Source organism: Strongylocentrotus purpuratus, unplaced genomic scaffold, assembly GCF_000002235.5.
Source record: "Strongylocentrotus purpuratus isolate Spur 01 unplaced genomic scaffold, Spur_5.0 spur5_scaffold_3, whole genome shotgun sequence".
Lineage (NCBI taxonomy): Eukaryota > Metazoa > Echinodermata > Echinoidea > Camarodonta > Strongylocentrotidae > Strongylocentrotus > Strongylocentrotus purpuratus.
This window is the reverse complement of record NW_022145609.1, coordinates 37,176,072-37,203,921: the sequence shown is the minus strand read 5'-3', so window position 1 is coordinate 37,203,921 and position 27,850 is coordinate 37,176,072. Positions and strand designations below refer to the sequence as shown.

Sequence of the window (27,850 nt, the reverse complement as noted above, 5' to 3'; positions counted from 1 at the left end):
GGCTTCTTTGGGTTACCATAAAGGCAATATAAAATATCTACAAACTATTGTGTTGCTCATATTATTATAAATTGAGAGAGTCATGTTTGCGCCGACTTGTATCTCGTCGTTTACGAGATTTACTGTTACATGCATAATAACGAGATTACGAGCGTAAAAGAGCTAGCGATAACATCCTCCATGTTGCTTTGCTTTATGCCAATGCATGCTCGAGATAGGAAAAACCACACAACAACAAAACGCGGAATTGATTGAATATTTTTGTTTCACTGACGATTACAGTTGAAAAATTCATCGATATACTACAAATTGACCAGCTGCTGATTCTATAAAATATTTTCACCCATTTAAGCTGAAAGAAACCAGTCGGAAGATTTTTTGAGGTAATGTAAGCATCGTTCTTTGTGGTCATTTTGTTCTCAGTTGAAGTTGATTTTTTTCGCGGGACGCGTTGCTGTAACGTTGATAGCCGTGTTATTTCAATTCAGTGCACATTTGTAGTGCAACGGTTTTCATGTCGTGCAAGCCGATCAGATCTAAAAAATTCGTCATGTAACTGAGACAGCCCTTTTCATTAAACATTGTTGGTGGAGAAAATAAATGTTTATGATTATTTGATTGATATAATAATGTATGACATACAAATTATTGTTTTTAATCTTAAACTTTAAGTTAAAACGAATCATCAATTCATCTGAATGATTGTGAATCTGATGACAGTGATGTCCATGTCCGACTCCAACTTCGAACAGAATCCAAGCAATAATGCTGAATTTGAACATTCGGCTCGTCTTGAAATGCTACATCCCAAGGAACAGGAGAGTGGAGGTATTTGACCCCCCAAAAAGTAGATTTGTTTAGAAGAAGATGAAAAGTAGAAAAGAAAAAGAAGAACAAGAACTTGAGAAGTCTGACTCTGAGTAGAAAAAGAGAAATCAGTACAGTAGGGGCGCTGGTCCGAGAATGAGGATCGTCCTCACAAACGAGGATATCCTCATAAACGCGGAAAAAATGCGTCCTCCTCATAAACAAGGATCATCGGCATTTTCGCAGACATTTTTTTTCTTGGGAGCTCTGCGGGTTTCGGGTTACCGAACCGCCCGCTGGCAATGCTAAATTTGGATTTCGCGGGGGAAAATAACCCTAGTTGATCGTCTACTTTTATGGGTTGTCCGTCTTCCCAAGGATTTATTGCTCATAACGTGAAGGTCTCCGTATAAAGTCAATGTAAAATGCATCAAGAAAATCATCCCGGAATCTGTTTTTTTGCATCGCCAATGGGCCAATCAAAAATATGGAACATCTGCTTTTTTGCAGACGATCCTTGTTTTTGAGGACGCATTGGTCCGCGTTTACAAAGACGATCTTCGTTTATGCAGACTATCCTTATTCTCCGACCAGCGCCCCTACTGGAAATGAAGGAGGAGGAAGAATAAGAGAAAAAGGAGGAGGAAGAAGAATATTAATTTTTGTGTCAAATTAATGCAATATTTGATCTGGACACGTCACATGACTGGAATGAAATTTTCTTCAACTTGAGTTCAGAATCATTCTATTTTTTAACTTTTAAAAGAGAAGAACATCTGTTTGTTGGTGTTATACAAAATTACAAATAACGCACGGCCCAGTGTGCATTGGTGCACAGAGGCGGCACCAATCCAAAGAAACCTTGTGTGCACTGCATTTACATTACGCACAACAGGGTCAAGTACGTTATTTGTTTTTATAAAATAGCAACACATGATTATCGGTACAAACGAAAGTCTCGGAGAGTTATGCAATTTCTAGAAAATCTGTTTTTTCCATCGCCAGCGCGCGGTTCGGAAACCCAAAACCTGCAGAGCGTCAATGACGCAATTTGTCCACGTTTATGAGGATATCCTCGTTTATGCGGACGATCCTCATGCTCGGACCAGCGCCCCTACTGGTTAAATTGTGCATTGAGATAGAAAGTTCAGTCTGCATGGTGACTGAGTGTGTTTTATGCCATATATTATATGTACATGTATGGATATCATAACTCATACCTTTGATAATTTGAAGCTGCTACATAAACTGAAGCAGTTTCAAAATAATAAATTAATAAGCTTTGCATGTATGTTTTCGAGAGAGGACTATCAGGACTTTCTGTTTGGATGACATGACAATCTTATTTTTATATAACAAATTTCCCATCTGTTCCAAGTCCAACGTCCAATATATCATTACTAGAGTTTAAATTTTTCAAAAATTCATTGCTCAGGACGGTCTATTCTTTTTAGATTACCTATAATAATATGCTATCTATAATATATATTTTGGATAGTACCCCAAGGGAGAAGGAACTTGGGAGAAAAACAGAAATTAATGATACTATTGTTCACAGTAAATTTGCTCCAGAAGAGTCGTTAGGTCAGCAATCAAAATGTCCTTTGCACTCTGAGATCAGACACATACACGCGGACCTGCCCTCAGGATATGTGATTATTTTCCAGATTTTTATGCTCAAATGTGACGAAAAACAAAATCAAAATCAAACAAACATTTGTAGAAAGTATTTTTTATTCAGTGTATCTCATTCACAATGCCAAAAATAAAGGAAATATCACTACTGGTGGCAAATACAACGTTAACATGGTAGCTGGATCTAAAAATTGCAATGGGTATCCAAAATTGTCCCTCATGTGTGACGTAGGTTGTTCATATTGTGACGTCACCTTTAATCATTTCACTTTGTGAATGGGTTATGGAAAGGCTATCAAAATTTCATTTAATGTATTCCTCACAATTGTGAGCGCTTAAAAAGTACTTTCCTCATTTTGATATTTCTTCAATTCTCATTGTTTACATGAAGTTTTGCTACATTACTGATGATGTGTGTGTTGTTTGAAGATAAAGCTGATTCTTGCAGTTTTAATGGAGGACATCGTTTTATCTGTGTGACATATGTACATGTACTGATGACTTTTGATGTCAATAAAGTTAAACTACAAGTATCCTAGGTAAATATCTACCCCTTTTCCCTTTTCCATTGGAAAATAAATTTGAATTCCATGAATCCACAGTGTATTTTGTAAATACAAATCCTTGCATGTAACAGCAGCAACTGAAAAGTGTTTTGTGTTGAATGACTGTACACATACTGTACATGTAGCTGTGTTTTTTTCTTCTCACTTCGTTTCTTGTGACCTTTGCTTTATGCTTAATATGTTTTATGTGTTTTCTTGTTCAAACAGAACATCCATTTTGGTGAACAAATTGACCCAGCCACTCGCTACTCAGAAGTCAACATTGAGCTGTAAAAGTGGATCATCAATGCTGAAGGCAGCAGGCATATATTCTATCTTCACTCTGACAAGAAGTGGAAAAGAAAAGATGGCTGCATAATTAGAGCTCAACTCAACGCAAGCCATACGTTAACCAGCAAAGTATTCCATACCATCCCATTATTTTTCAAAAAGTGCTAGCAGAAAGAGATATGGAAGAAAATATATAGGCTTTTCCTTGCTCTCTAGAAGATCGAGCAATAATAATCTTTATTTAGTCAAGTTTCTAAAGTTGATATTGCACAACAGCTTGCAGAAGATGAATTGACAGTGGTCTTAGACAAATCAGAATAGTCGTTGTTGGATAGAATCAAGAAATATCACCAAATTGTATAGATTAAATACAGGATGCTAAAGTTGTGAAGTCGCAAGCCGACAGATATGAAATGCTCATAAACGAAATAGATAGTTATCTTAAAAGTGTAGTAACCCTTCAGCGATTCGATGTGAGCTGACGCCAATCCCAACATCATTCTGCTTTCAGTCAACTGTATTTTTGCGAGAAAAATCCCTCGTCTTCCATTTTTTCTACAAACTGATCCTTGATCCGGACATTAAGATGGGGAGGTAACCAAAATAAAAGTTAGTTACATTGTGTAGCTGGACGTGTTTCCAGACTATTTCCTTCTCCAGTGTGAGCGAGAAAGAAATTGCTTGTGCCTGATAGACTGATCATTAGCTGAGAAGCCAAAGGTGATAACTGGTTTTTCCTGCGCTGTTCTGCTGATTCGTTCTCAGGCCAGGAGGTGAGTTATTTTCTTTTCTCGACTTTGAAATACAGATAACTTTTAAAAATTAAGTTTACAAACGTAATCAAATCAATGACAAACTTATGAATGTACATGGTAATTGTGGTTAATAGATGAAAAAAGGATAAAAAGAAAAGCACGGTTGGACACTAACAATGTTCTAAATTCTAACTTCTGAATTCTAACTCTTAACCGCCATTTTATAACCTTTTATCAGATAGCTCACTCATACAAACCTCTTAAATTTTAATCTGAAAACCCTGTTAAAAAGAGTCGGTGTAGAGCCCTGGTTAAAGATGTAGAAATACATGTAAGAACTGTATTGTAAGACAACTGTTTGAAATAATTCACTATATGTAGCTGAGTAACGACCTGAGAAAGATAAGGAAATTTAATTGTATCCAAGCACTAGGTTATGCTCACAACAAGTTGTCCGACACCTGCATATACATATATGTACATGTGAAAGTGGCTTTCAGCCAGTTTTGATCAATTTGTTTACATTTTTCTGGTCCAAACAACCGCTCCACTGAATGATAAACAATTCAGAATTGCTCTAAGCAGTTTCTATTGGATATTCAGTTACATGACTAGTATAGAAGTAGAGGACTTGAGGTTATCACTTTTCATTTGAGCTGTTCTCTGTGGTATTGAGCAGGATGTGCATTCATGTCGTGTATTACCTCAACTATTTTCATATCCATGCAACTACATTGTATACAAACATTGCATGGTTTCCTTTAATTATGAAATATGAGGATCCAGTCTGACAAAGGTACTGGAAACTTGGGTAGGCAAGAAAAGGGGGATAATCCCACACATCGTAACAAGCTTGTCAACAAAGTTCTATTCATACAACATTCAAATTCAAGGTTTATTCAACACTCTTCATAAAAACATTTAAAATATACAAATACAGTAAGGAATGATTAAATAGAGAACAAGATAATGATAAACATTACATTGGCCATTTATGAGAGCATTTAGGATAGGCAGAAATGAGGGATTCCTTAAATGAAAGCCTACCCCTAAACACACACACATTTTTTTTGTTCATGTAATGTACAATCAGAGTTTAAAAGCACTAACGAGAGTGAAACAAATTTACTTAAGAAAGGTGTGAAAGTTGCCCATACTACTCTACTGATTATTATACTTACATGTACATGTAGGATGTTTATTTCCAAGGATCTGAACAAATTCTGAATATCTAAAAGCCCACTTTTCCTCTGATGATTTTTTTTATTGCTTTTGAGTGGAACAATGAATAATTAAGAGTTTAAGACCCCAAAAAATGCAGATACCGGTAATGAAGTGACAAAAGTTTAGAACTTCTCATGTATGATCCACAAATTAATGAGTGCACGAAATGTTTATGAATTTTGCGATTGGTTTGAGAAAGTTTCATGCTGCTAAGTGAATAAATCACAATTGACACAGCACTGACTTTTTGCAGTTCGCGAAAGTTTCTTCCTGTGAATATGGCTGTTATTATCAATTTTAGAAATTTTCTGGTTTGCCAGGAAGAACACCTCTTGACAATTGCTCTTGCAGAGAAACTTCAACGCAAGTAATTGTATAATTGAATGGCCCTGAGTGCGAACGAAGAGGTACACCTGTGTATCCCACAAGCTGATGAGCATATTTCATGAGTCAGCACGACAGCTGAGGTATTCTCAAAGCGAGTGGGATATACCCTTGTATCTCTCAAAAGAAATTCCATTTAATATTACTATTATTGATTTTATGAAATCTAGTACCTCAATGTTGTATGTAACATTCTTGTGTTTTTGTATTACATTCAACATCAAACACAGAGAGCAAAACAATTTTGTCCTCACGTCCAGCATTTTGCAAAGGGTAGTGCAGGTGCATGTACTAAAGTACTTCCACTTTCTTAGCCTATGGGTATTTAAATGCATACCTATTCACATTTTTAATACTTTGTGCTCCGCAGAAAAGATGGCACAGTCATCTGGGTACTTTTTCACAACCTGTAAGATACTTTTTTTTAATCAATTTATGATGACCCAGGCACTTTATTTGCAAACCATGATGCAAACCATGATAAAAAAGGCCTACATATACACATAATTATACATGTGTATATGTAGGCCTTTTTTTTCTTCTCGGCTCAAAACCTTTTAACATGTTTATCTGTGTGATAGGACCAGTATGGTACGCCATAATTCTTGACTCTTAATACAACTAATAATTTTTTTGCACATGTTTATCCCTGTGCTAGGACCAGTATGGTATGCCAGTGGCTACCATGGCCAACCCTCCTGAGCATGACTTTGCTCCATCTTGGCTCAAGATCCCCAATGACAACCAGGTAAGAATCAAGGGGAATACCCTACTAAGAACCAAGGGGAAATACCCCAATAGAAAATATGAATGTTACCATTGTTAATGTTTGCGTTTTAAAAGCTAATTTCAAGCTACACACGTAAGAGGTTTCCATTGTCCAGATGTGGAATAACAATCCATGATGTTTCAAAATAATTGTATATTACAGTATATGCAAGTCCGTGATCTCACTTATATCTTGCCAATACTGTAAAGCTGTGATGCCCTGGTAAAATGAGATGGAAAGCACAGAGGAAAAATAATAATATGCTAGTTTTGTACAGAGTTTTAAACACTATTCAATTCAATTTAACTTAATTCAATTCAAATTTTATTACAACAACAATATTGATTTTTTTAGAAATGTCCATACACATTGGTATTATTGAGAAGAATATGATTTGACATAATTACGTACTTAAAAAGTCAAACTACAAAATAGAAGAACAGTTTTTAACTTGAAGTTGACAAACATATACTGGCTTCAAATTTGTCTGTCTTCATTAGATTTAATATACTTATTTGTGATGAAACTAAACACTTCCCCTTATGATCTCTCTCTCTCCACAGCTTATAGCGAAACCTCATTCAGACCACCACAGAGCAGGCTCTAAGTACCCCTCCCCACACCCTGATGGGGGTCGGCAGCGTAGCAGACACCCCTCTAACGAGTCCTTCCCAGGCTTCCCTCCTAACCACACCCAGCAACCCAACATCCATGGATACCGGAGCCGAGATGGTAAGCTTGCTTGACAGGAGTCATTAGTATTGACTTTTAACTGATATTTTGTTGTAAGCTGCGAAACAGGCATCATTTTCCAGTTTGTGTATCATTAATAAGAAAGGGCTGCTGGATTTGAAACTCGGTCACTGCTTTGTTTCAGGCTTTTTCAGGCTATATGTTTTTATGCCTCCGCCACCGAAGGTGGTGCCGGAGGCATCATGTTTTCGGGTTGTCCGTCCGTACGTCCGTACGTCCGTACGTCTGTACGTCCGTCCGTACGTCCGTCCGTACGTCCGTACGTCCGTCCCGTTTGACCGTTATCACAATATCTCAAGAACCATTTAAGATTTAAACTTAAGACTCGGGAATAGTATTTATCACCATAGGAAGACGATCTGATTAGATTTTGGAGTAGGTAGGTCAAAGGTCACAGGTCACAGAGGTCAACTAATGAAATTCCTTGTATTGAGTTTGTTAGCGCGATATCTCAAGAACCATTTGAGATTTAAACTTCAAACTTAAGGATAGTATGTATCACCATAGGAAGACGATCTGATTAGATTTTGGAGCACGTATGTCAAAGGTCAAGGGTCACAGAGGTCAACTTATGAAATTCCATACATTGAGATTGTTATCATGATATCTCAAGAACCACTGGAGATTTAAACTTCAAACTTAGTGATAGTGTGTATCACTATAGGAAAACAATCTGATTACGTTTTGGAGCACGTAGGTCAAAGGTCAAGGGTCATAGAGGTCAACTTATGAAATTCCATACATTGAGATTGTTATCATGATATCTCAAGAACCACTGGAGATGTAAAAACTTCAAACTTAAGGATAGTATGTATCACCATAGGAAGACGATCTGATTAGATTTTGGAGCACGTAGGTCAAAGGTCAAGGGTCACAGAGGTCAACTTATGAAATTCCATACATTGAGATTGTTATCATAATATCTCAAGAACCACTGGAGATTTAAACTTCAAACTTAATGATAGTGTGTATCACCATAGGAAGACAATCTGATTAGATTTTGGAGCACGTAGGTCAAAGGTCAAGGGTCACAGAGGTCAACTTATGACATTCCATACATTGAGATCGTTATCGCGATATCTCAAGAACCACTGGAGAATTTTCACTTCAAACTTAATGATAGTATGTATCACCATATCATAATATCTCAAGAACCACTGGAGATTTAAACTTCAAACTTAATGATAGTGTTTATCACCATAGGAAGACAATCTGATTAGATTTTGGAGCACGTAGGTCAAAGGTCAAGGGTCACAGAGGTCAACTTATGAAATTCCATACATTGAGATTGTTATCATGATATCTCAAGAACCACTGGAGATTTAAACTCCAAACTTGTTTAAATTGCTCTATGGCGGAGGCATCATTTTCGACTGCGCGCAGTCAAAATTCCATCTAGTTTTTTTATAGATTAGAGTGCTTGAACTTTGATATAAGATTCTCTTGTAGTGTAATTGATAAAAGTAACCTCCATGCTTGTTCAGGGTGTAACTGCTAAGGAAAATAATTGTAAAATGACATGTTGATTTGGAATGCACATTTGCAGTGGTTTTCTTTTGTAATGTGTAATTTCTTGGTGATGTAAGTGAATTTATGTTCAGATTCAATTTCTCTATGGTATCACCTAGATCTTGTTAAGGATTTTCATCTGTTGTCAAGATATTAAGAACAAAAAGTATATGTACAACTGGGATGTCAGACATGTGTTGTTGAATTAAGATCTTAAAGGAGCCATGTTCCTCATTTTTGCAGAGAAAAGATTCCGACCAGGACCCCGCTACCACTCACTAGAAGACCCCCTGCGTCACTCAGAGCTTCCCAGCGCTTATGCACCCCTCAACCAGAACAATGGCTTCCTTCCCCCACCCCCTTCCATGGGCTACTTTCCCTCTTCTCTGGACTATAGTTTCAACCCCAAGCGTGGCGGACCTCCGCCCCTCCACCACAACCTCAACCGGCTCGACCCTCACGGCTACCACCATGGAGGCAGGAGCTACGGTGGTGGTGATGGGGGGCGTGGTCGGTACGGAGGAGGAGGCAGTAGGCATGGGCGTGGCGGAGGCGTGAACGGCAAGGCTGGTCCTGAGAACGGGGAATCTAATGGTGTGGAGAATGGAGGGGGAGGAGGAGTTAGGAAAGGTGATGCAGCCAGTGCCAAAGGAGATGAAGGGAAAACAAATGGAGACAAAAGTGCCTTATCTAGTCATGACTTTGTGAGTGGTCTTTGCTATTCCTTCCTTGTGAAATGTACTGTACATCAGGGGTACCTATACACAGAGTTTGGCCAACTTGCTTTTACTGGGTCACAACGTGACGTATATTCTTTTGTTTTGTGCTTGCCCAACAAAGCAGAAGTTGCCATATTGTGTCCAACTGGAACCAGGTTGGCCAAACTGTGTATAGATGGCTCTGATGTACATGTATATAGAAGACATTTTGCATGAAATATCAATGCATTCATGAACTTGTGTGTTTGATGCCTGCTAGCCATGCAGGATTTTAGGTTTTACATGTATATGCAGGGCAGGTATTACATAATATAGTAATAATATGACAATGATTATGAAGAACAGCTGTACCCTTACCTTACACCAGTTCCTCTGGTTGCCAGAGTAGTTGTCCAATGAGTAATAAGGGAGATTATGTGACCTCAACGCAGATCATATGTTTGTTTGTGCCACCCGCGCAACATATGTGATGTTCAAAACGTGAGTAACTTGGACTTGGCAGAAAGTTGAGAGATCATGAAAACTGCTGCCAAGTGTCTGTTACAGGGTTTCCCCATGTAGTGTTGTGAATGTAGCTCTGTATGTTTACGTAATTCGTTTAGAAAGGTTGAAGTTCTGGGGAAGATTCTTACTGTACTGTTCCATCTGGGGATCCAGTGGCATTGTCATGAGGAGACTCTTCAAGTTTTTTTGTACCGTGTTTACTTGTTGATGATGACTTGATGATGATTTTTTGTTTAAAGTATAATTTTGAATAAGAGTAAGATGATGCAGAGTAGCCTGCCCTTGATTAACAATTTATTTGCTCATGTCATGTACTGCTGTTACATGTTTACGAGAGGGCACAACACTCTGCATTTCGTACTTCAATGTAGATACATTAGTCGGGTTGACATTACAAATGCTACATTTTTAAATGAAAATAGCTTTTTATGTATTAAATGTTATTAAAGTGCTATTATATTTTCAATTCAATTTCAATTTTTCAATTTCACTTTATTTATGGTTCTAACAAAACATTACAAATCAATTAAAACATTTACAACAAATGTAGAAATACATATTGGAAACAGAGGGGTCCACTAAAAAGCAATGCTTGTACAAGTGTGAACACCTCAAATGATACTTAGGAATGTTGAGTAACTAAATTAACAAGTCCATAACTACAAAATAGGGGAGAAAGGGGGGGGGAGGGAGGGGGGATACCAACAGAGACGAGAACAGGACAAGACAGTACTTTAAATGACAAAAATAGAAGAACACGGTCATAATACAAAGAGTAGACAAAGTGCTACACACAAATATTAAAAAAGAGTAGACAAAGTGCTAGTTAAATTTTTACCTGATTATTCATACTTTATTTTTAATTTGCAGCCCTCATTATCTGGCGAAGCTAACCGTGAAGTCAAAAAGGAATCCTCAAAACCTGCTGGAGCATGGGGTAAGAAAATGCCACATTGTTAAGAGTTTAATTTCTCCCCCCCCCCCTTATCTATTCCTTCACCCTAAGGGTCTCCTTTGTCATCGTCTTTCTCTTTCTCTCTCTTCCTCTCTCTCTTCCACCCCCCCCCCCTTGTTTCGTAAATATTTGTTTCTCTGCCACTAGGTCTACATTGCCAGTAAAAAAACTAAAATTAGTGAGATTTAATGGAATATCTTGCACTCTTTTTTTTCTTTCTTGAAAACCATTTGATGGAACATTCTTTGATAGTGGTTATTAATTGATATCATTATTCAAAGAACTGCCGTTGGTGTAACCATTTGTATGTTCCATTTCTGTTACAGATATTGTACTGAATGGAAAGGAAACAACTGGAAATATAATGTACATGCAGTGGACTTTGGAATAGAATTGTTGTGTCATTTGATGTAGCAAGGCTAATATGGATCTCTTGACTCTTGTCCCATAAATGGATTGGGGATCCTTGCCTCAGATTCTGAAACAAAATCCTAGATTTAGCTCATGCTGCAATGATAATTAAAAACAGTCAGGAACCCATGACTTTAACAAGCCGATCGCCTGTCTGATTATCAAGATATTTATGATTGGAAATTGAAATTTCAAAAATTATTGACCTAATGGTTTTTATAACATTGGGGGAAATGGGTATGGTGAAACCGGTTACTCAAAGATTTTTACTTTTTTGAGGAACTTCATGATCATTTTGAAGTGCAATTTGTTTAAAGCTTCAATATTACACCATACCACAGACTTTGATAACACGCAGGGTCTTGCATCTCAGATTTAACATTGTTAAACGATACCTTTAAGGAAATTTAAAACATGCTTTATAAAAATATGAAATGGAAGCCATCATCACACTCCCTCTCCATTGATCCCTCTTGCAGAGAAACGGCCGGGTACCTCCAACATCAGCATAGGCGGCAAGAAACTGCAACTTGTTCAGAAATCAATAACAGTCAGCGACTTACCAACTACCAATGGCTCCCAGCCCACAGCAGGCAAGATGTCGCCCTCTGGTGTCAACGGTGTAAGCAACCTGACGTCGGGTAGCAAGGTGGGCGGGATGCAGCAGGCGGTGCAGAACAAGGGAGCCAAGACAGGGCGTGGGGCAGTGCCCCTCTCCTCGGTCAGCTCCGGTGTCTACAAGTCGCTCGTCCCCAAGTCCTCTGCTCCTACAAAGGTATGATCAATCTTTGTTTATTGATAATTATATGTGGTTATATAGCGCCTAACACTTACTTAATCAGAAATCTCTAAGCGCCCTACGATAATGAGGCATAATTACCCTGGCTTTAGCAGAGCAACTATCTGGTCCTCTTCGTTTCAAGGAATAAATTCCTACCAGGTCCCCATTTTCTCACCTGGGTGGAGTGCAGCACACCGTGGATGAAATTAACATCCTGGAGCGGGATTCAAACTCAAGACCTTATGACTGAAAGACGAGAGTCGATACCATTACATCATGAAGCTTCCACATTCCACTTAGTGGAGAAAGGACAATGCTAGTAAGCATGTAAGGTGCTCATTAGTTTTAATATTTACATGTTGGATTAGTTCTAGTGCTTTGCTACTATGTTTTGCTACCCCAGATAAATGTCAGTAATTCTTAAACACACACAAGTTCACTATTATGTGTTTCTTTTGGATGAATTCCATTTTGTTGTTTAATTCTACATTTTGCTTGTCTAAACAACCCCATAATATATTAGGATTACCACTAGTTCATTATTATGAATTCACCATTGCTTATGCACATTGTTCAAAATGTTGTTTCATTACCAGAACTCAAGGTTAGTTTGAATGCCTTTGACTTTTCAACAAAAGAACTAAATCAGTCAATTTATGAGGTGTAAATGATAAATAATGAAAAAAGAAATTCTATCGTCATGAAATGCCTTTACAATTACAATTTTTGAGCAGGCCACCACACCAAGGAAAGCCATTGCGAAGGAAGTGGTTATCCGCCCAGCTCCTGTCATCAGTAATAAAGACAAGTCAGCACTTCCTCTCACATCATCATCCTCATCATCACCATCACCGTCATCATCAATGTCCTCCTCCACCTCCTCCTCTTCATCTACATCATCGTCGACGTCTCTGCCATCGCCGTCGGGAAACGCAGCTTCATCACAACCTTCCTCCAACCCTCCAGTGAAAGAGGTATTTTGTGAATTATATATCGTAGTTAAAGCCACACAGTAGTCAGTATCCATGTGCTGTTCATCATAAACTGCCGACATGAGATTTGGTTGAATTACTATTTAATGTGAAAGTGTGTGCAAAATAGACCAGTTCACGGTTAGCACATGTCCAAAATGACCTCGAATGATATCAGATCTTCAAAACATGAAGAGATCCCACTTTGTACATATTGAAATAATTACTCCTACAGCGATGGAGGTGCTACATAAATAGCCTTTGTTTCCCCTTTTCAAAGAATACATCCACCTGTGTATCATGGAGTGCACTTCTTGTGCATAAATGAATAATGATTAAATAACTTTCATGAGCATGTATCCAGTATTTTGCCTGCATGTATTATCTGCTCATGCCCAGACTGCAACTATGAACTGGCTTATTCTCTGAACCAGCGAAACCTGTGGTCCCACCAGAAAATACTCCAACTCGCCTATACCTCAAGTGCGAGGGAAATATGATATGTATGATGAGAATTCCATAAGGTGGTAGGCTAGGGCACAGTGCATTATACAAGACCCGTTTGTTGGAGAAGTGAAATCCACTATTGATAAATGACAACACCTGTTACTTTGTAAACAACAGAATGGTGTCATATTCCTAATGAAAACCCACTTCTGTGCATCTTTAAAATAGCTTAATGAAATGTAGGTTCACATAAGGATATTTTTTTTAATTAACATTGTAATCTATATGTACAGAGCTTTAATACTTATTTTTACTTTGAAATAAATCACAATTATTTAAACTTGGTTCTGTTGAACTTTGTTGAAATTATATGGTTCATTGATGCTTTTATATTAAAGGTAAAGACCAGTTCTGGTCATGCGATTGCATTGTGAAAGAAACGTTGTGGAATCGATCAGAAAAGGTTGATCATCTAGCATATAGGTATTGGTGTGTACTGCAAGGTTCTGGAATCATCAAAATGATAAGAAATTTGGCCCAGTCTTGGTAAAGTTACAAGCACTGTATACAGAAAGATGTATATGGGACTAGGCTATTGTTATTATTATTATGTTTGTATTTTGCGCTTACAGCAGGGCTCTCCGCGCTCCACCTCTGCCATAGACATTCCCACCCCTCGCATGGTGACTGTGTCAAAGGTCAAGCGGACGGACAAGGTTGACTTCCTGAAGGAGCTGCGTCGCACCGGGAGCGTGGACTCTCCAAGGTTACCGCTCAGTAGCGAGCCTCTGGTCAATGGCATTGACCACTACACAAACAACCACAATGACCAATCTGGTCACTATCACAACTACAATAGGTCTTCCACCAAGCAGTACGAAAAGACAAATGCTACCACGATTTACCAGGTATGTTGTTACATTTCCTGCTCAGTGCTCATAATCAATATGCATTACTAAGTCCCTCGGAGAGGACGTAAAGTCGTTGGTCTTCTGGTTGCTTATTTGCAAGCCCAACCCATGCATGCTTCCTAAGCAGTCTGATAAAAAAAGCCAACAAAAATGTCTTTATCTTCTTCTAAATACACTTGTGTCGAGATATAACTCACTTAATACTTATACTAACCAAGGGCTTTGGTTAATTCATGGAAAAGCTTGAAATATGAAACCAGTATTACATGTATAGTAAAACAGGCTTTAGCAATTACCTGTGTAGAAAGACCACTTTTTTTTGTTTCCCTTAATCAGTCTTTACTTGCAGGTTTCACTGCATTATAATTATTATTTAAGGTAATACAAAGTTTTGGTATGGGGTCATGAATTTGGTTCAAATGAACATATTGGAAGCATGTGCGATCGTACAATATTCAGCGATCGTTGTCGCGGTTGAAATCGAGTCTAAAGTGATGAATTTATAAATAATAAACTGTTTATGTTGTATAGCTCCCTCTCAAGGTCAATATATCAATTTAGCTATAAAGCAATGTTTCTTGACTAAAATTGACTGATTGGCTATTCCTATTTGGAAATTATATATCACAACTACATATTCTGAGATTTTCATGGTTGCAGCTATCATTGTATGGCCGTAGGCGCTATTTGAAATTTATCAAAATTTACTGGGAGCACCAGTAAATTTGTATTCAATTTTTCTCGAAAGCAGAAGTGTTTTAGGGGCTAAATTTTCTAGTGCTTAGAATTCATCCACAGGGGCATCCAAATATATCGAAACAATATAAAGAATCACTCTCCAGCCAATTTTCACAATTTCCCAAAACTTAGTATTACCTTTAATGTTATTATTTGATTTCTGCAGCAACCAGACCCCTTTGAAGATTTAGACATAGTCGAGCCTAGACAAGATACTATAATCAACAACCAACTACCCATCAGCAAGTGCAATGGCCATTACGACAATGAAGGCCAGAATGACAAGGACGTCGATGACAACCTTGACTTGGTCACCAACAATGGCCGTATGGACATGCCCCTCAACGAGCAGAACCTCCTGGACTGTCAACCGATGGAGCTTTCCAGTAGTTTAGAAGCAGAGAAAAGGTAATAATAATATTAATAATATCGTTGGCCGGGTAGCAGAAGGGCGTTATTGCGCGAGTGATTTGAAAACTGCTTTTCGAATTATTCGCATTTAAACTGCTTTCCGTCCCGAAAATTGGTTGAAAACATAAAAGACTAATAGAAATGTTGTAGTAGAACACGGCCACAATTATTTTCTTGGAAATAAGTCAGTTTTATAAAAGTTAGAGGCGATTTAGTGCTAACGCCCTTCTGCCTAAATTTTCATTATTGACCTGAAATTCGAACTAACGCCCTTCTGCCAACCAGGCGACGAAATGTGTTGTTTATCCAGGGTAGCCTCATCAGTATTCATACTGTTCTCCCTGAGGGCCCTGCAATCATACCAATACCCCAGCTTTAGCTGAGTTACCATAAAAAGGTGCTCAAGCATTCAAGGAATTTCTTCCTACCGGGTACCCGTTTACCTCACCTAGGTGGAGTATAGCAAATGTAGATTAATGTCTTGCCAAATGACATAAGTGCCGCGGCGGGACTGGAACCAGGAACCATGCTATCCACAGGCACCTGAATGAATGTCTTCCTACAAACTGGTTTAGTGTTGTGAAAATGGCTTGAAAATATTTGCTTGTCATTTGTGGTAAAACATGAAATTCAAGTATTACATATCTCATTTAAAGGGATTGGGTATCTTTGCCTCAGATTCTTCCTGGATGATCGCCTGTCTGAGATTATCAAGATATTTATGATTGGAAATCAAAATGTCAAAAAACGTTTTCCTAACGGTTTTTTATAACACAAAAGTCTATTGGGGAAAATGAGTATGGTGAAACCGGCCACGCAATGATCATTTTGAAGCACATTTGTTCAGGGCTTGAATATTACACCATATCAAAGACTTTGATAACACGTAGGGCCATGCATCTCAGATTTAACATTGTTAAACGATGCCTTTAACAAGGTGTAAAAGGCATTTGTAGTACAATTCATACGTTACAAATAGAGTTAGAATGTGACATGCGCATTTGGGCCTTTCTTTGTAAAGTGAAACAAATATCACTTTCATCAACAAAATCTACGCCTGTTGAAGATAAGATTATCAACATGAAAAAAGTGAGATGACTTCTGTGTGAGAGAAATATTTCAAAAATGAATGGCCCACATGAGGGAAAACAGTTTAAAGATACAGTTAAGTTCTGGTCATGCGATTGCATTGTGAAAGAACGTTGTGGAATTGATCAGAAAAGGTTGATTATCTAGTATATAAGTATTGGTGTGTACTGCAAGGTTCTGGAATCATCAAAATGATAAGAAATTTGGCCCAGTCTTGGTAAAGTTACAAGCACTGTACACAGAAAGATGTATATGGGACTGTATAGATGTATATCCAGGCCGGATAGATATGATAAATTACCAAATATATCAATTAGTATCAATTATCAATTTGTATCATCACGTATTAGTCAAAACATATTTTTTCACATGATTGGTAATAAGAGCTTCCATTTCATTTTTTGAGAGGGGGGGGGGGGTGGGTTTCCAAAAGTGGTCTTTACCTTTATACAGTTTTCTGATGGTCATTCCTCTGAAATACATTGATTTCTTTTCTCACATCAGGTTACTGCAAGAGATGGGTTGGCATGAGCACAGTGACAATGAAGAAGGATACGCACCGATCACTGAAGACGAACTCAAGGAGTTCAAGATCAGGTCACAACAGGTGAGTGAAGAGGTTTATTTGACTCATTTAAAGCCTGTCTGCACTAGTTTGGCCAGGAGGGATTAGACCTGCCTGCATGGTCACTGACACGTGGTTATCTCATCAAATCAGCTCTTAATTAACATAAGAAAAAGGGGACTATGGGGGACCAACGGATACTATTTAAGCATTGTTTTGTATATAGAGGGCGCAAGTAGCTACAAGTAGTGCAGTCCTGCTTTAAGCAAGTTGATAGGCAAACAAAAAGTAGAGGAGATAGAAGGTGTAGTGCCAAATTTCAGTGTCTTTTTCCTTGAAGGCTCTTTTAAAATTATTTATTGCTATGGTTTTGGTGACTGGATTTGCCATTCTCCTACTTTTTTGTGATTCCTTTCGTAAATTCTTTATAGTCTGCGTTCAAAGAATGAACATAATCACATGGTACAGTGTACCTCCTCACCACAGTGACATTTGCCACTCTCCACCCAGGTGTTAAATGGGTACCGGTAGGACGGAATTCCTTGAATGCTGTGAGCGCCGAAATCGGCTGCCTAGCAGAGCCGGGGTAATAGTTGAAGCGCCTTGCATGGTGGATATGTGCGCTATATAAATATAAAATATTATTATTATTATTATTATTATTATGTGCATTTAATCATGTTTGACTTTTCTATCGCACCTGTACATCAACCATTCCTCCTTTCCCTTTACTCCTCTCATACAGATGGGTAAGAATGGTTTCAGTCGTCCCGCTCAGCCCATCATCCTCAACCTCATCCCTCATCCTGTCATGAACGCCATGACGACCATGGCGATCGAAGACGCAGAGCTCAGCTCCTCCTCCGATGAGTCCTCGGATGATGATGACTTATAGTAGCGGCTGGCCTCTCCTTCAGTATGAACCGATCGGTGGTCTTTCTTACGTAATGGAACAGAACATTTTGCTCTTCATCGTCGACGAATCAGTGCTTCTCTCTGATGCAAATCCTTGCAATACATCCACGATAAATAACTCTGTGCCTCATGAATGCAACAGTATTTTGTGTTCATACAGTTTGTTCGGTGTGTTTGTTTCATCTTCTGGAAATCAATGTTTGGAATATTGATAGGACAGGAGCTGTGCACCTTTTTCATTACTAACAAGGAGGTCAGAAAGTGACAGTGGTTCAAAAACAATTGAGTACTGAAAGATCATATCTCAATTGGTCTTGTTCGTTTTTTATGAGTGAATTCCACTTCATGATAACCACTTTCAGCAGCAGTGGAAAATATGTTTACAAGTTGATAAATGAAAAGAATGTTTTGCACACATGCTCACCTTAATAAATGCCCACGAAATGCTACCAATTTATTTCCCATGAAGGGGTTCTTTCAGTTACAAGTTGGGCAATATAATTGTAAAACGGACCAGGTATGTTTGATGGTATTTTGTTAAGGAAAAGAATAATAGTGACAATAATTTGCCTTTTTGTAAACATTGGCTCTAAATACAAGCTTTACAGAGTTGTTTATTTTCATTAGTGTCAGGTGACTTATGAACATGTCATGTGACTTGGATGGTAACTTATCCTTTCTTGGGCATACAGACTGATACTCTCACCTGCTATCAAATATTATCTTTTTGTTTACCATTCAAAATATCAAGATGTAGCTTGTTATTTAACACAGTCTGCCAAAGGTCACGGCCCCAGTACACCGTTCACTTTGCTTACAAATGAAGAAAAGCACAACGATAGTAAAAAGTAAACAAATATAAAAAAGGCTTCACTTAATTTGTATCTCTCACACACAGATGCTTTTATTGTGAGATAAACACAATCTGCTAAAGTGTACTTTCTGCAGATAACAATATGGAAACAGATTGTATTTTCTAGTTTTGTAACATATTCTTCCCCAAGTGCTTACTTTTAATGTTTGACAAACATTGTCATCATTTAACTATGTTTATATGAAGAAAAGGAAAAAGAAAAGATGAAGGGAGCAGAGAAAAGACAAAGGGAGTGAAAGGAATCATGTTGTATCTTCCAAGAAAAAAATCTATATATATATCATACTTGTACTTCCAATCATACGGTGTGTCTTTTTTGTACTGAAACAAAAGTTTTTATTGCAATTTTTAAAATGAACCATTTTTCTACATCAATCTGATTTCTTACTGATCTCTTCGTTCAATTTCTGCGTGTTTTCATTCATGGATCATACGTCTGATTTTTCACTGATCTGTTTGTTGAATCTCTCATTGTTTGCATACATTAGTCATTTTATTCAGTGTTTTTCATATTATGCCAACAAGTTTTCCAGATCAAATAGCATTTTGTCTGCAATAATACTGTAAAACTGGAAACGTTTGCGAGCTCGAGATGTTCACGAATTTCAACCACAACTAACACAATGCTAATTTTGTTGGCGATTCACAATAGTTTCTGCTGTAGAAATCTCTCATCGTTTACAATTTGTGACAGTTTCCGGTGTTAAAGTAATATAGGGTATTTTATCTGTTTGTTAGTGCTTGTAAAAATGCACTTTGAAGTAGAACGCTTATAGCTTGTTTTGCTTACTGATATCAAGCTTTGTTTACAATTTTGAGCAAAAAGTTCACCCCCCACCCCCACCCCCAGAAAAAGTACAATTCTCTGTGAGGGCTATTTCAGTAGATTGAGTATCTTCTCCCAAAACTGTCGGATGAGTCGCCGCTTACATCCTGTTGAAACGCATGTTATGAAATTAATAAGTGTTTGCACTTTCAACAAGATGGCGGTGAAGTTGAGACGGCCGTCTGGGGTCAGATTGCTGAGAGCTCCTGCATTTTCAGTTGAAGACTGGTATCTTCTAATTAGGAGGGGATATTACTAATAAAAGCATTTTATGAATGAGATAAGTGTTTATTATCTTTTTATTTAATTCAAGAAAAGGGCAGTTTATGGTTTAAAACAAAATCCGACCCATGCTAGAAATATATTAGTTTAGATTAGATCACTTTATTGCTATCCCAAATTCAGAGTCAAAACAAATTAACTGATTTAACAGGATCAAGTCGCACCTTTAATTATGCCCTGATCTCTTTATAAATTGGAATCGATTGATATTGCATATTGCCTGTGTGATAAAACTAATGCACCTTGATAATAAATTGAACACAGGCAATTTACAGTTTCACATCAAGAGCAATTTGTTTTCTTTTCATGTAAAATATTTGTGTGTGGAAATACCTTGTTGCCAGCTTACACAAAACGATTGAAGTGTCTTTCCAAAGAGTTTACGCTTCTTACAGGAGACACAAGATGGACGAGAATAAAGGAAAATGTGTAAATCCATGAGACAAATAGGAAGAGCAGAATAGGTTACACCGAATTATGATGATTTTAGAGGAGAACTGACCGCCTAGATTGTTATCTGAAGCAACGTTGAGAGGACTATCTATGTTGGTATAAATTTATTTTTTTGTTGATGGATTTTATTCTTATTGTGTCTTACCAGTGATTCTATCCAGATGTGCTTTATTGTAAAGTAATAATTGTCTTTGGTTTTGTCGGATGAGGAAGTACTGATCTTGCAGATCCAATTAACATTGAGGTACTCATGGATGGACATTAAACCGGGAGGAATTTATGGAGCCTTATAAACTAAATGAAATGGTCAAGCTGACCTACGACATATGATTTATTTTCCAGAAACATGTGTATATTTTTTCTTTTCAAATGCTATTGTGTAGAGTTTATCCGGGAAAATGTGAGATTTTGGGGGTGTTTTTTCCTTTTTCTGCTGGACTTACTTGCTTCATTTTTTATTGTCAAAAAACTATTTTCATTGTCACCTCATTTTGTTATGATAGATCTGTTGTTGTTGATACAATTATAGAGTGATTCCAGTAGACACTGAGGTTGTGTGTTGGACACAGAAAGGACTAACTGTTCAAAGATTCAAAAGCCCTTCTTGTACTCATGCTAACGACTTCTAACAACGTTTATTTACGCTCATCATTAAGCAAGTCTTCTTGTAACCAGCAATACCTTTTTTTTGTCAGCAAGTCTTGGACAAAGCTCTCTCCTTATTTGCATCAAATCATCACTTTCAGTTTAGTGTTGTATTTGACATTTTGTTTACTTTATACGATAACAACAACAACAACAGAAGATTAGCAATCGAAGATCTAAGACCATTGACCACATTCAGAGTTATACTTACATTCAAATGGTTGGTGTTTTGATCTAGAAGTATTGCCAAGTTATGATGTATTTAACGAAAAAGACCTTTGAGAGGAAAATAATGAATGCTTTCACCATTTAAACTTTGTTCAGTTCAAAGCTATTTGTTTTGTTCCTTTTTCTGTTTAAGGCATTGTTTTCATTTGCTATCTTTTTTGTGTGTCTTCTTGTTCTATTTTTATTGTAACAAAATATTGAGTTTATTTTAGGCAACAATCCAGTTTGCCTCGTTTGTATACAAACATTACAGGAGTGTTTATTTGATGTTAAGTTGCGATAAACAACATGTTTTCTCAACTTAACAAATTCTCCAAGAGTTCTCTACATGATCTTGCTGGGAATTGTATGGAGGTTGAACAACTGTATTTTTGATGATGCAAGTAAAAGAAAGACATCAATTGTTATGTTCTTCAAATGAATGAAAATTCTTGACATGGTAGGAATGCCTGTGTAGTTTCAAATATTATTTGTGTAAACTATGTGTGAGGATTTTAAAGAAAGATCATTTATGTTCTGTGTCCAAGATAAAAACCAGGGCACAGACTTCAGTCAAACTTTTATCTCTGAACAAAATAAATGAGGCATAAGAAATGTTGCTGTTTTATACAGATGAAAGAGTCTAAGAGAAAAATATGAGTGGAAAATACACAAAGATGAATATTATTGAGAGAATAACTTGATGACACATTATGCATCTGCACAATGTAATGATTCTCTGCTGTTTATGATGAAAAGTGTCTCAATAAATGAAAAGAAAGTTTGTTAAATCTTGAGATTCATCTTTTATTGTACGATACATATGTATGTCTTGTTGTAGAAAATACATGCTCACAAATTCATAATTAAGGGCGCGTTCATGCTTGATTTTGACGGCCAGAATCAGGCATCTGTTACGCGTTTAGTTTAAAACACGATTGCGTTCATGCTCACTTTTGTAGAATCACCGAAAAACGGCGATCACGATCGCCGATCGTAAACTCACAAAAAGATGCGTTTACAATTTGTAAACCCGTTTAAATGGGGTCAACGCACTGACCTCTAGTGGGTCTACGTAGCATGCGCACACAGGTTTGCGAATCCAGCTGAAGGCCACCCAAGGAGAATTGCCTGGAGAAGTGAGCATGAACAGTGCACCGTGGAACTGCGATTACGATGAGCGTTTACGATGAGCGTTACAAATCGCTCTTTCTGCCTTCAAAATCAAGCATGAACGCGCCCTAAATAAAATCAGATTAGAACTGGTACATTAGAATGTTGGGGTGAACCTTTAAACTAAAATTATTTAAAGTGAACATGTTTCATTTCTGAAACTAACTAATTTTCAGTGAAATTCCAGGAAATTTTCCCTTTGTTGCAATGCAAAGTTAATTAACAATTCAAAAACTTTCACAATCACATCAAATTATAAATTAATATCTTTTTAGAAATTAAATTTTTGATCAAGGTAATTAACCAACCGAAAACAATCAATAAAAATGCAAAAAAATAAAAAATAAAAATAGATGAGATAATTAGTTAATTGATTAACGAAATATTTTTTTTTTAAAGCTCCACACAATTGCTTAATTACAACTGTACTGTATTGATTGTCCTAGTGATTGATTCCTTAATTACCAATTTCAACAAACAATATATATTGTTGCATTCTAATTAAATGACTTAACATAATGTTTTAACCTTTCTTTACTAGTGCAATTGACTTCAAAAGGTCTTTAATTTAAAGAATTGATTTGGTTCTAGTTGTAGATTATGCTGATTATTATAATTTGTTTCCCATTGAAGACTCATTTGGGAGGCAATGTTGTTATTGCCCATGGTAAAACTCAAATATGTAGTTCAAATCATCCACAGTTGGGTTAAGTACAAGGATTGGTCACAGTTAGGATTTTGGGGAGTAGGAAGAGAGAGAGAGGGGGAGGGAGAGAGAGAATTCCAGTTCAGTGAGACCTACACACAAATTAACAGAGAAATGGCGCACGGAGCATTATTTAGTTGTCTTCTTTCTTTTAGTATGCCTCTAAATAAAGTTGTCTTTTCGTAAATTATCATACATGTCTATTTTACCATGCATTTTGCCATGTCAAGTCCGGGGCTAAATTCACTCAAAGAACGCGAACGGAGTTTCGATGCGTTACTTTGATCGACGCGTCGGCGTCGGAGCTCCCTGGAATTACATTCATCCTTGAGCATTGATGTTCCTTTGACGACCGATCTCATTGTCGTTTCGTGTATTGTGTAGCAGATAGCGTTACAGGGGCTCAGGGGTGAATCATTTACCAAGAATCTCTATGCAATACATTACGTAATTGGTCGCCAACTCCTAAATGTCAATCAATACCGCCTAGGAGATTGAAAATATAGTGCAAATACGTATACGTAAATAAGTAGCTTATTAAACGCCGATTCTTTCTAGTGAAGAAGTTATAGACTTATGACGTTTTCGAGAAACAGCCCCCCCCCCCCCCCCGGGGGGGGGGGGTATACTCACATATTAGGACATACAGGGGTGTGCCGCTCTAATGGGTCCCTTTTTCACACACAAAAATCCCTAAATATGGGTCCGTTTTTTCAAAATGTTCAATATAGGCTAAAAGTTCTGAGAATAGGGCTTTTTTCGAGAAAAATGTCCCCAAATTACCCCTATTAATGGGTAGATGTTTCGAGGCTTGAGCGGCACATCCTCTTCCAAACCCAATCTGAGTATCAGGGGGGGGGGGGGGGGACAGGCAACAGTTGGCACATTATGGATTATGGTACAATGACCATTCCAGTCAATTTTTTTTGCTGATTAAAAACAACTATACACTCGAACAAACAAACCGTGTTAAATGTGAATATTGGAGAAAATGATGGAAATTTACAGTAAAGTAGCTCCACTTGAAGTTTGTAAACTATGCATTCTGAGAGCTCTACGGAATTCAAGAAAATTATATAGGCCTATATTTTAAATTATGCTCTCATAATGAGCATGCCTGGCCATCCGTTGCCAAAGGCTGTTGTTTATTTATTTATTTATTTATTTAAAATGGTTTATTTCATTAAAAAACATTCGCGGCCTGAGAGCCGAATTGCAGTTTCTTTTACAAGGTATACATCAGTGACAAAGTAAAATTACACGTAAAACATTATGCATGGTAGCATTATGGTAGTAAAATTGGAATTCTTTTGTACATATGATATATAGTTGTGCTTCAAAGATCTTGGCAAATTGCTTGGTACATATACAGAAATTCGAATTGTATTACCATATTTGCAATAAAATTATATAATAAACTTATACAATATAATTATGAATAGCAATACATTTTTGATATTCAAAAGAATTAAATGTTTTGGTTGGAAAATGCATAGCCAGATGGGTAAGGTATGGTTATGGTGTTTTCTTCAATAACAGAAACAGAGACGACAACAGAAACCAAATTCAGGAATTATAAAGTCAAATAAATGCTCCAATGATTTAAACAGATTATACAAATTATACATTGTAGGTAAAATGCAGAACATTTTGTATTTGGGCCAATATTTAGTAAAAGGTACATGTAGAATATTGCATAAAAATAAGATAAGTTTCGCATAAAAACATGGGTAAAAGGTTGCCATTGTAATATTCGATACATGTGTATCATCTTGGGAATCGTTAAAAAGTCATACAGGATTTTGTACAATTAAATCTGATTTAGTTTTAAAAAAAAAAAAAATTCTATAACATTATTCAAAAATGCATTCACATGTCATCCTTTTATTTAGGAAGTTATATCAGAGAAATAGAGAGAGAGATAGAGAAAGAGAGAAAGAACGGGAGAGTGAGAAAAGGGAGAGAGAGAGAGAGAGAGGTCACAGTTAGGATTTTGGGGAGTAGGAAGAGAGAGAGAGAGGGTGAGGGTGGGAGAGAGATAGGGAGAGAAAGATAGATAGAATGAGAGAGAGGAGAGAGAGAGAGAGAGAGAGAGAGAGAGAGGAGAAAGAGAGGGAGGGGAGACACAGAGTGAGAGCAGGGATATTTGAGTTCTGACTAGATTATGGCAACGGACTGTTTCTATAATACCGTGTCGTTTTACATGACATTTCAGTGAGCTTGCTTTTATTTCTCAGATTTCGAGAATGGGAGTCCCCACGTGTTTGGGGCAGCCAATGACTAAACTTTGACCCAGGCTCAGTGGCGTACCTGGGGTACTCCGTCAGGGGGGGGGGGGGGGGGGGGCAAGCGACCGAAACAAACAAAAATGGCGATGCTAATTTTCACTTCTGGCGAGCGAGCGAGCAAAAAAAAATCTTTAAGTAACGTTTGGTATATCAACTGGTATTGTTGCAAGTTGGGGTGGGAACATTCACTTGTTAGCGACGTTAATTTCATTTTTTTGCAAACGAGTGTAGCGAACAAGAAAAAAAAATCACTTCTTTTTTAATAATTGCCACTTAAACTTGGTTCAATTGTCCCATGCAGGGCGCGGGAACAATATTGTGTTTAGGGTGATTTTATACCCATTTTAGCTAGCGAGCGAAATACATCTTTCTCTCAATGAATTGCTATATAAAATTCGTTTCATTATTGCAGGTAGGGGGCGGGCACAATCGTGTTTAAAGCAATGTCAATCCCATTTTGGCGGGCAGGCAACCCCCTACATTTCTCTTTTTAATGATTTTGTAGCAGGTTAGTGGTGGGCACATAATTCCACGAGCTAGCTAGCGAAAAAAAAAAAAAATCACTTCTCTTTTATAGGGAAAATATGGTACATAAAACTTGGGTTCATTGTTCCATGTCAGGGACGTGATTATTAAAAGCGGTGTTATTTCTATTTTGGCGAGCGAGCGTAGCGAGCGAGCAAAGAAATCACTTCTCTTTTATAGGAAAAATATGGTATATAAACTTGGGTTCATTGTTCCATGTCAGGGACGTGATTATTAAAAGCGGTGTTATTTCTATTTTGGCGAGCGAGCAAAGTTTTTGTAATGATAATTGGTTCATAAATTTCAGATTTTTTTGTTGCAGGGCAGGGCTTACACAATCATGTCTAAGGTGATGTTAATTCCGTTTTGGCGAGCACGAGCACACCAAAACTTCTTTGAATAACGTTTGGTACATAATTATTAACTGGTTGTTGCAGGTTGGGGCGGGCACGTTAGCGGTGTCAATTCCATTTTGGCGAGCGAGCATAGCGAGCAAGCAAAAAAAATAAATTCTCTTTTAATAGAAATTAATAAATAAACTTGTTTTTATTGGTGCAGGTCAGGATGGACGCAGTCGCGTTTAACGCGATTCAATTCCTTTTTGGCGAGAGGGCGAAAAAACTCTTCCATTTTTAATGATATTGTTGCAGGTCAAGGGTGTGCACAATTATTGTTTCCAAAGCAATGTCTATTCATTTTATTCGCGAGCGAGAAAAATGAATTAGTCTCTTTTAGTAACATTTGGTACATATATTGTGTGTTATTGTTGCCATGGTTGCAGGTCGGGGCCCGTCGGGGCAGGCACAATTGTATTCTAGGCAATACTAATCCTTTTCTTTTTTCAGGGGGACGAGCAAGTGAAAACATTTAATACAAAATAGGCTAGCAAGCAGTTCGCGCCAGCGAAGAGTTTCGAATTTGTTATATCACTTATATTTTCCTATTTTTATTTGTTTTAATTTTTCAGGGCCGTATACGGAATATTTTTCTGGTGGGGGAGGGGGAAAGATGCGTTAAAAGTTTTCGAAGAATCTCAAAAGCAAAAGGAGTGAAGGGAGTTCGAGCGACCGAACTGGTCATGAGGGTACTTTTGCATTTTCAAAAGTAGAAATGAAGGATTTGGTAGGCCTACACTACATTTTCAGGAAAAAAACTGTACGTTTCCAAATATCTGGGGTCAACTGCCTCCCCCCCTCCCCCCCTGACGGTACGTACGACCGTGGTCTTTTTTTTTTTAATTCCCCCATTTTTATTCCTTTCCTTTTCTTTTCCCTTTTTCTTCCTTTTCTCTTCTTCTTCCTTTTTTCTTTCCTTTTTTTTCCTTTTTTCTCTTCCTTTTCTCTTCTTCTTCCTTTTTTCTTTCCTTTTTTTTCCTTTTTTCTCTTCCTTCCCTTTTTTCTTCCCTTTTCCTTTCTTCTTTTTCTTTCCTTTCCTTTCTTTCCTTTTCTTTCCCCTTTTTCTTTTTCCCCCCTGGAGCCCGTCAGGGGGGCACACTGCCCTCCCTGCCCCCCCCCCCCCAAAGGTACGCCAGTGCCCAGGCTCGAGCAGCTTCTTTGCAAATTTGAGGCACAGACATTCTCTGCGGTCACTCAAAGAGGACACTTTATAGTTGAAGAGCGTTTTGATACTCATGGATTAGATGTAAGGTTTCATAATATCGCGATTTTCCTTTATTTGTGTGTGTGCAAAAACAACCGTTACCGTAAAATGATCTTTTAAAATACAAAGATCGCAAATGTAGCTATTTTGTGGAAAAAAGCAACCTGAGGCAATTTCAAAAGC

At 37.5% G+C, this 27,850-nt stretch overlaps 1 protein-coding gene across 2 annotated transcripts; it reads left to right on the top strand.

Moving 5' to 3' along the window:
• The first annotated feature begins 162 nt into the window (after window positions 1–162).
• On the top strand, window positions 163–22,173 carry LOC589233 (vasculin). Of its 2 annotated transcripts, none has more exons than XM_030995664.1 (12): window positions 163–383; window positions 3,216–4,051; window positions 6,300–6,389; window positions 6,974–7,142; window positions 8,916–9,376; window positions 10,766–10,832; window positions 11,741–12,036; window positions 12,777–13,016; window positions 14,093–14,368; window positions 15,276–15,517; window positions 17,114–17,216; window positions 17,920–22,173. In XM_030995664.1, the coding sequence occupies exons 3-12, from the start codon at window positions 6,312–6,314 to the stop codon at window positions 18,067–18,069; spliced, it is 2,082 nt and encodes a 693-aa protein (XP_030851524.1). In that variant the 5' UTR covers window positions 163–383; window positions 3,216–4,051; window positions 6,300–6,311; the 3' UTR covers window positions 18,070–22,173. The 2 variants fall into 2 exon arrangements, with proteins under 2 accessions (XP_030851524.1, XP_030851525.1); XM_030995665.1 differs by having other exon boundaries at window positions 163–388.
• The last annotated feature ends 5,677 nt before the right edge of the window (window positions 22,174–27,850 follow it).

What these genes read in the sequence shown, in the direction of transcription:
- LOC589233 (XM_030995664.1), top strand. Translation starts at nt 6,312, where the DNA reads ATGCCAGTGGCTACCATGGCCAACCCTCCTGAGCATGACTTTGCTCCA. An exon ending in TGGATACCGGAGCCGAGATG is followed by an intron (nt 7,143 to 8,915) that starts GTAAGCTTGCTT and finishes TCATTTTTGCAG; the next exon opens with AGAAAAGATTCCGACCAGGA. An exon ending in CCAACCCTCCAGTGAAAGAG is followed by an intron (nt 13,017 to 14,092) that starts GTATTTTGTGAA and finishes TTGCGCTTACAG; the next exon opens with CAGGGCTCTCCGCGCTCCAC.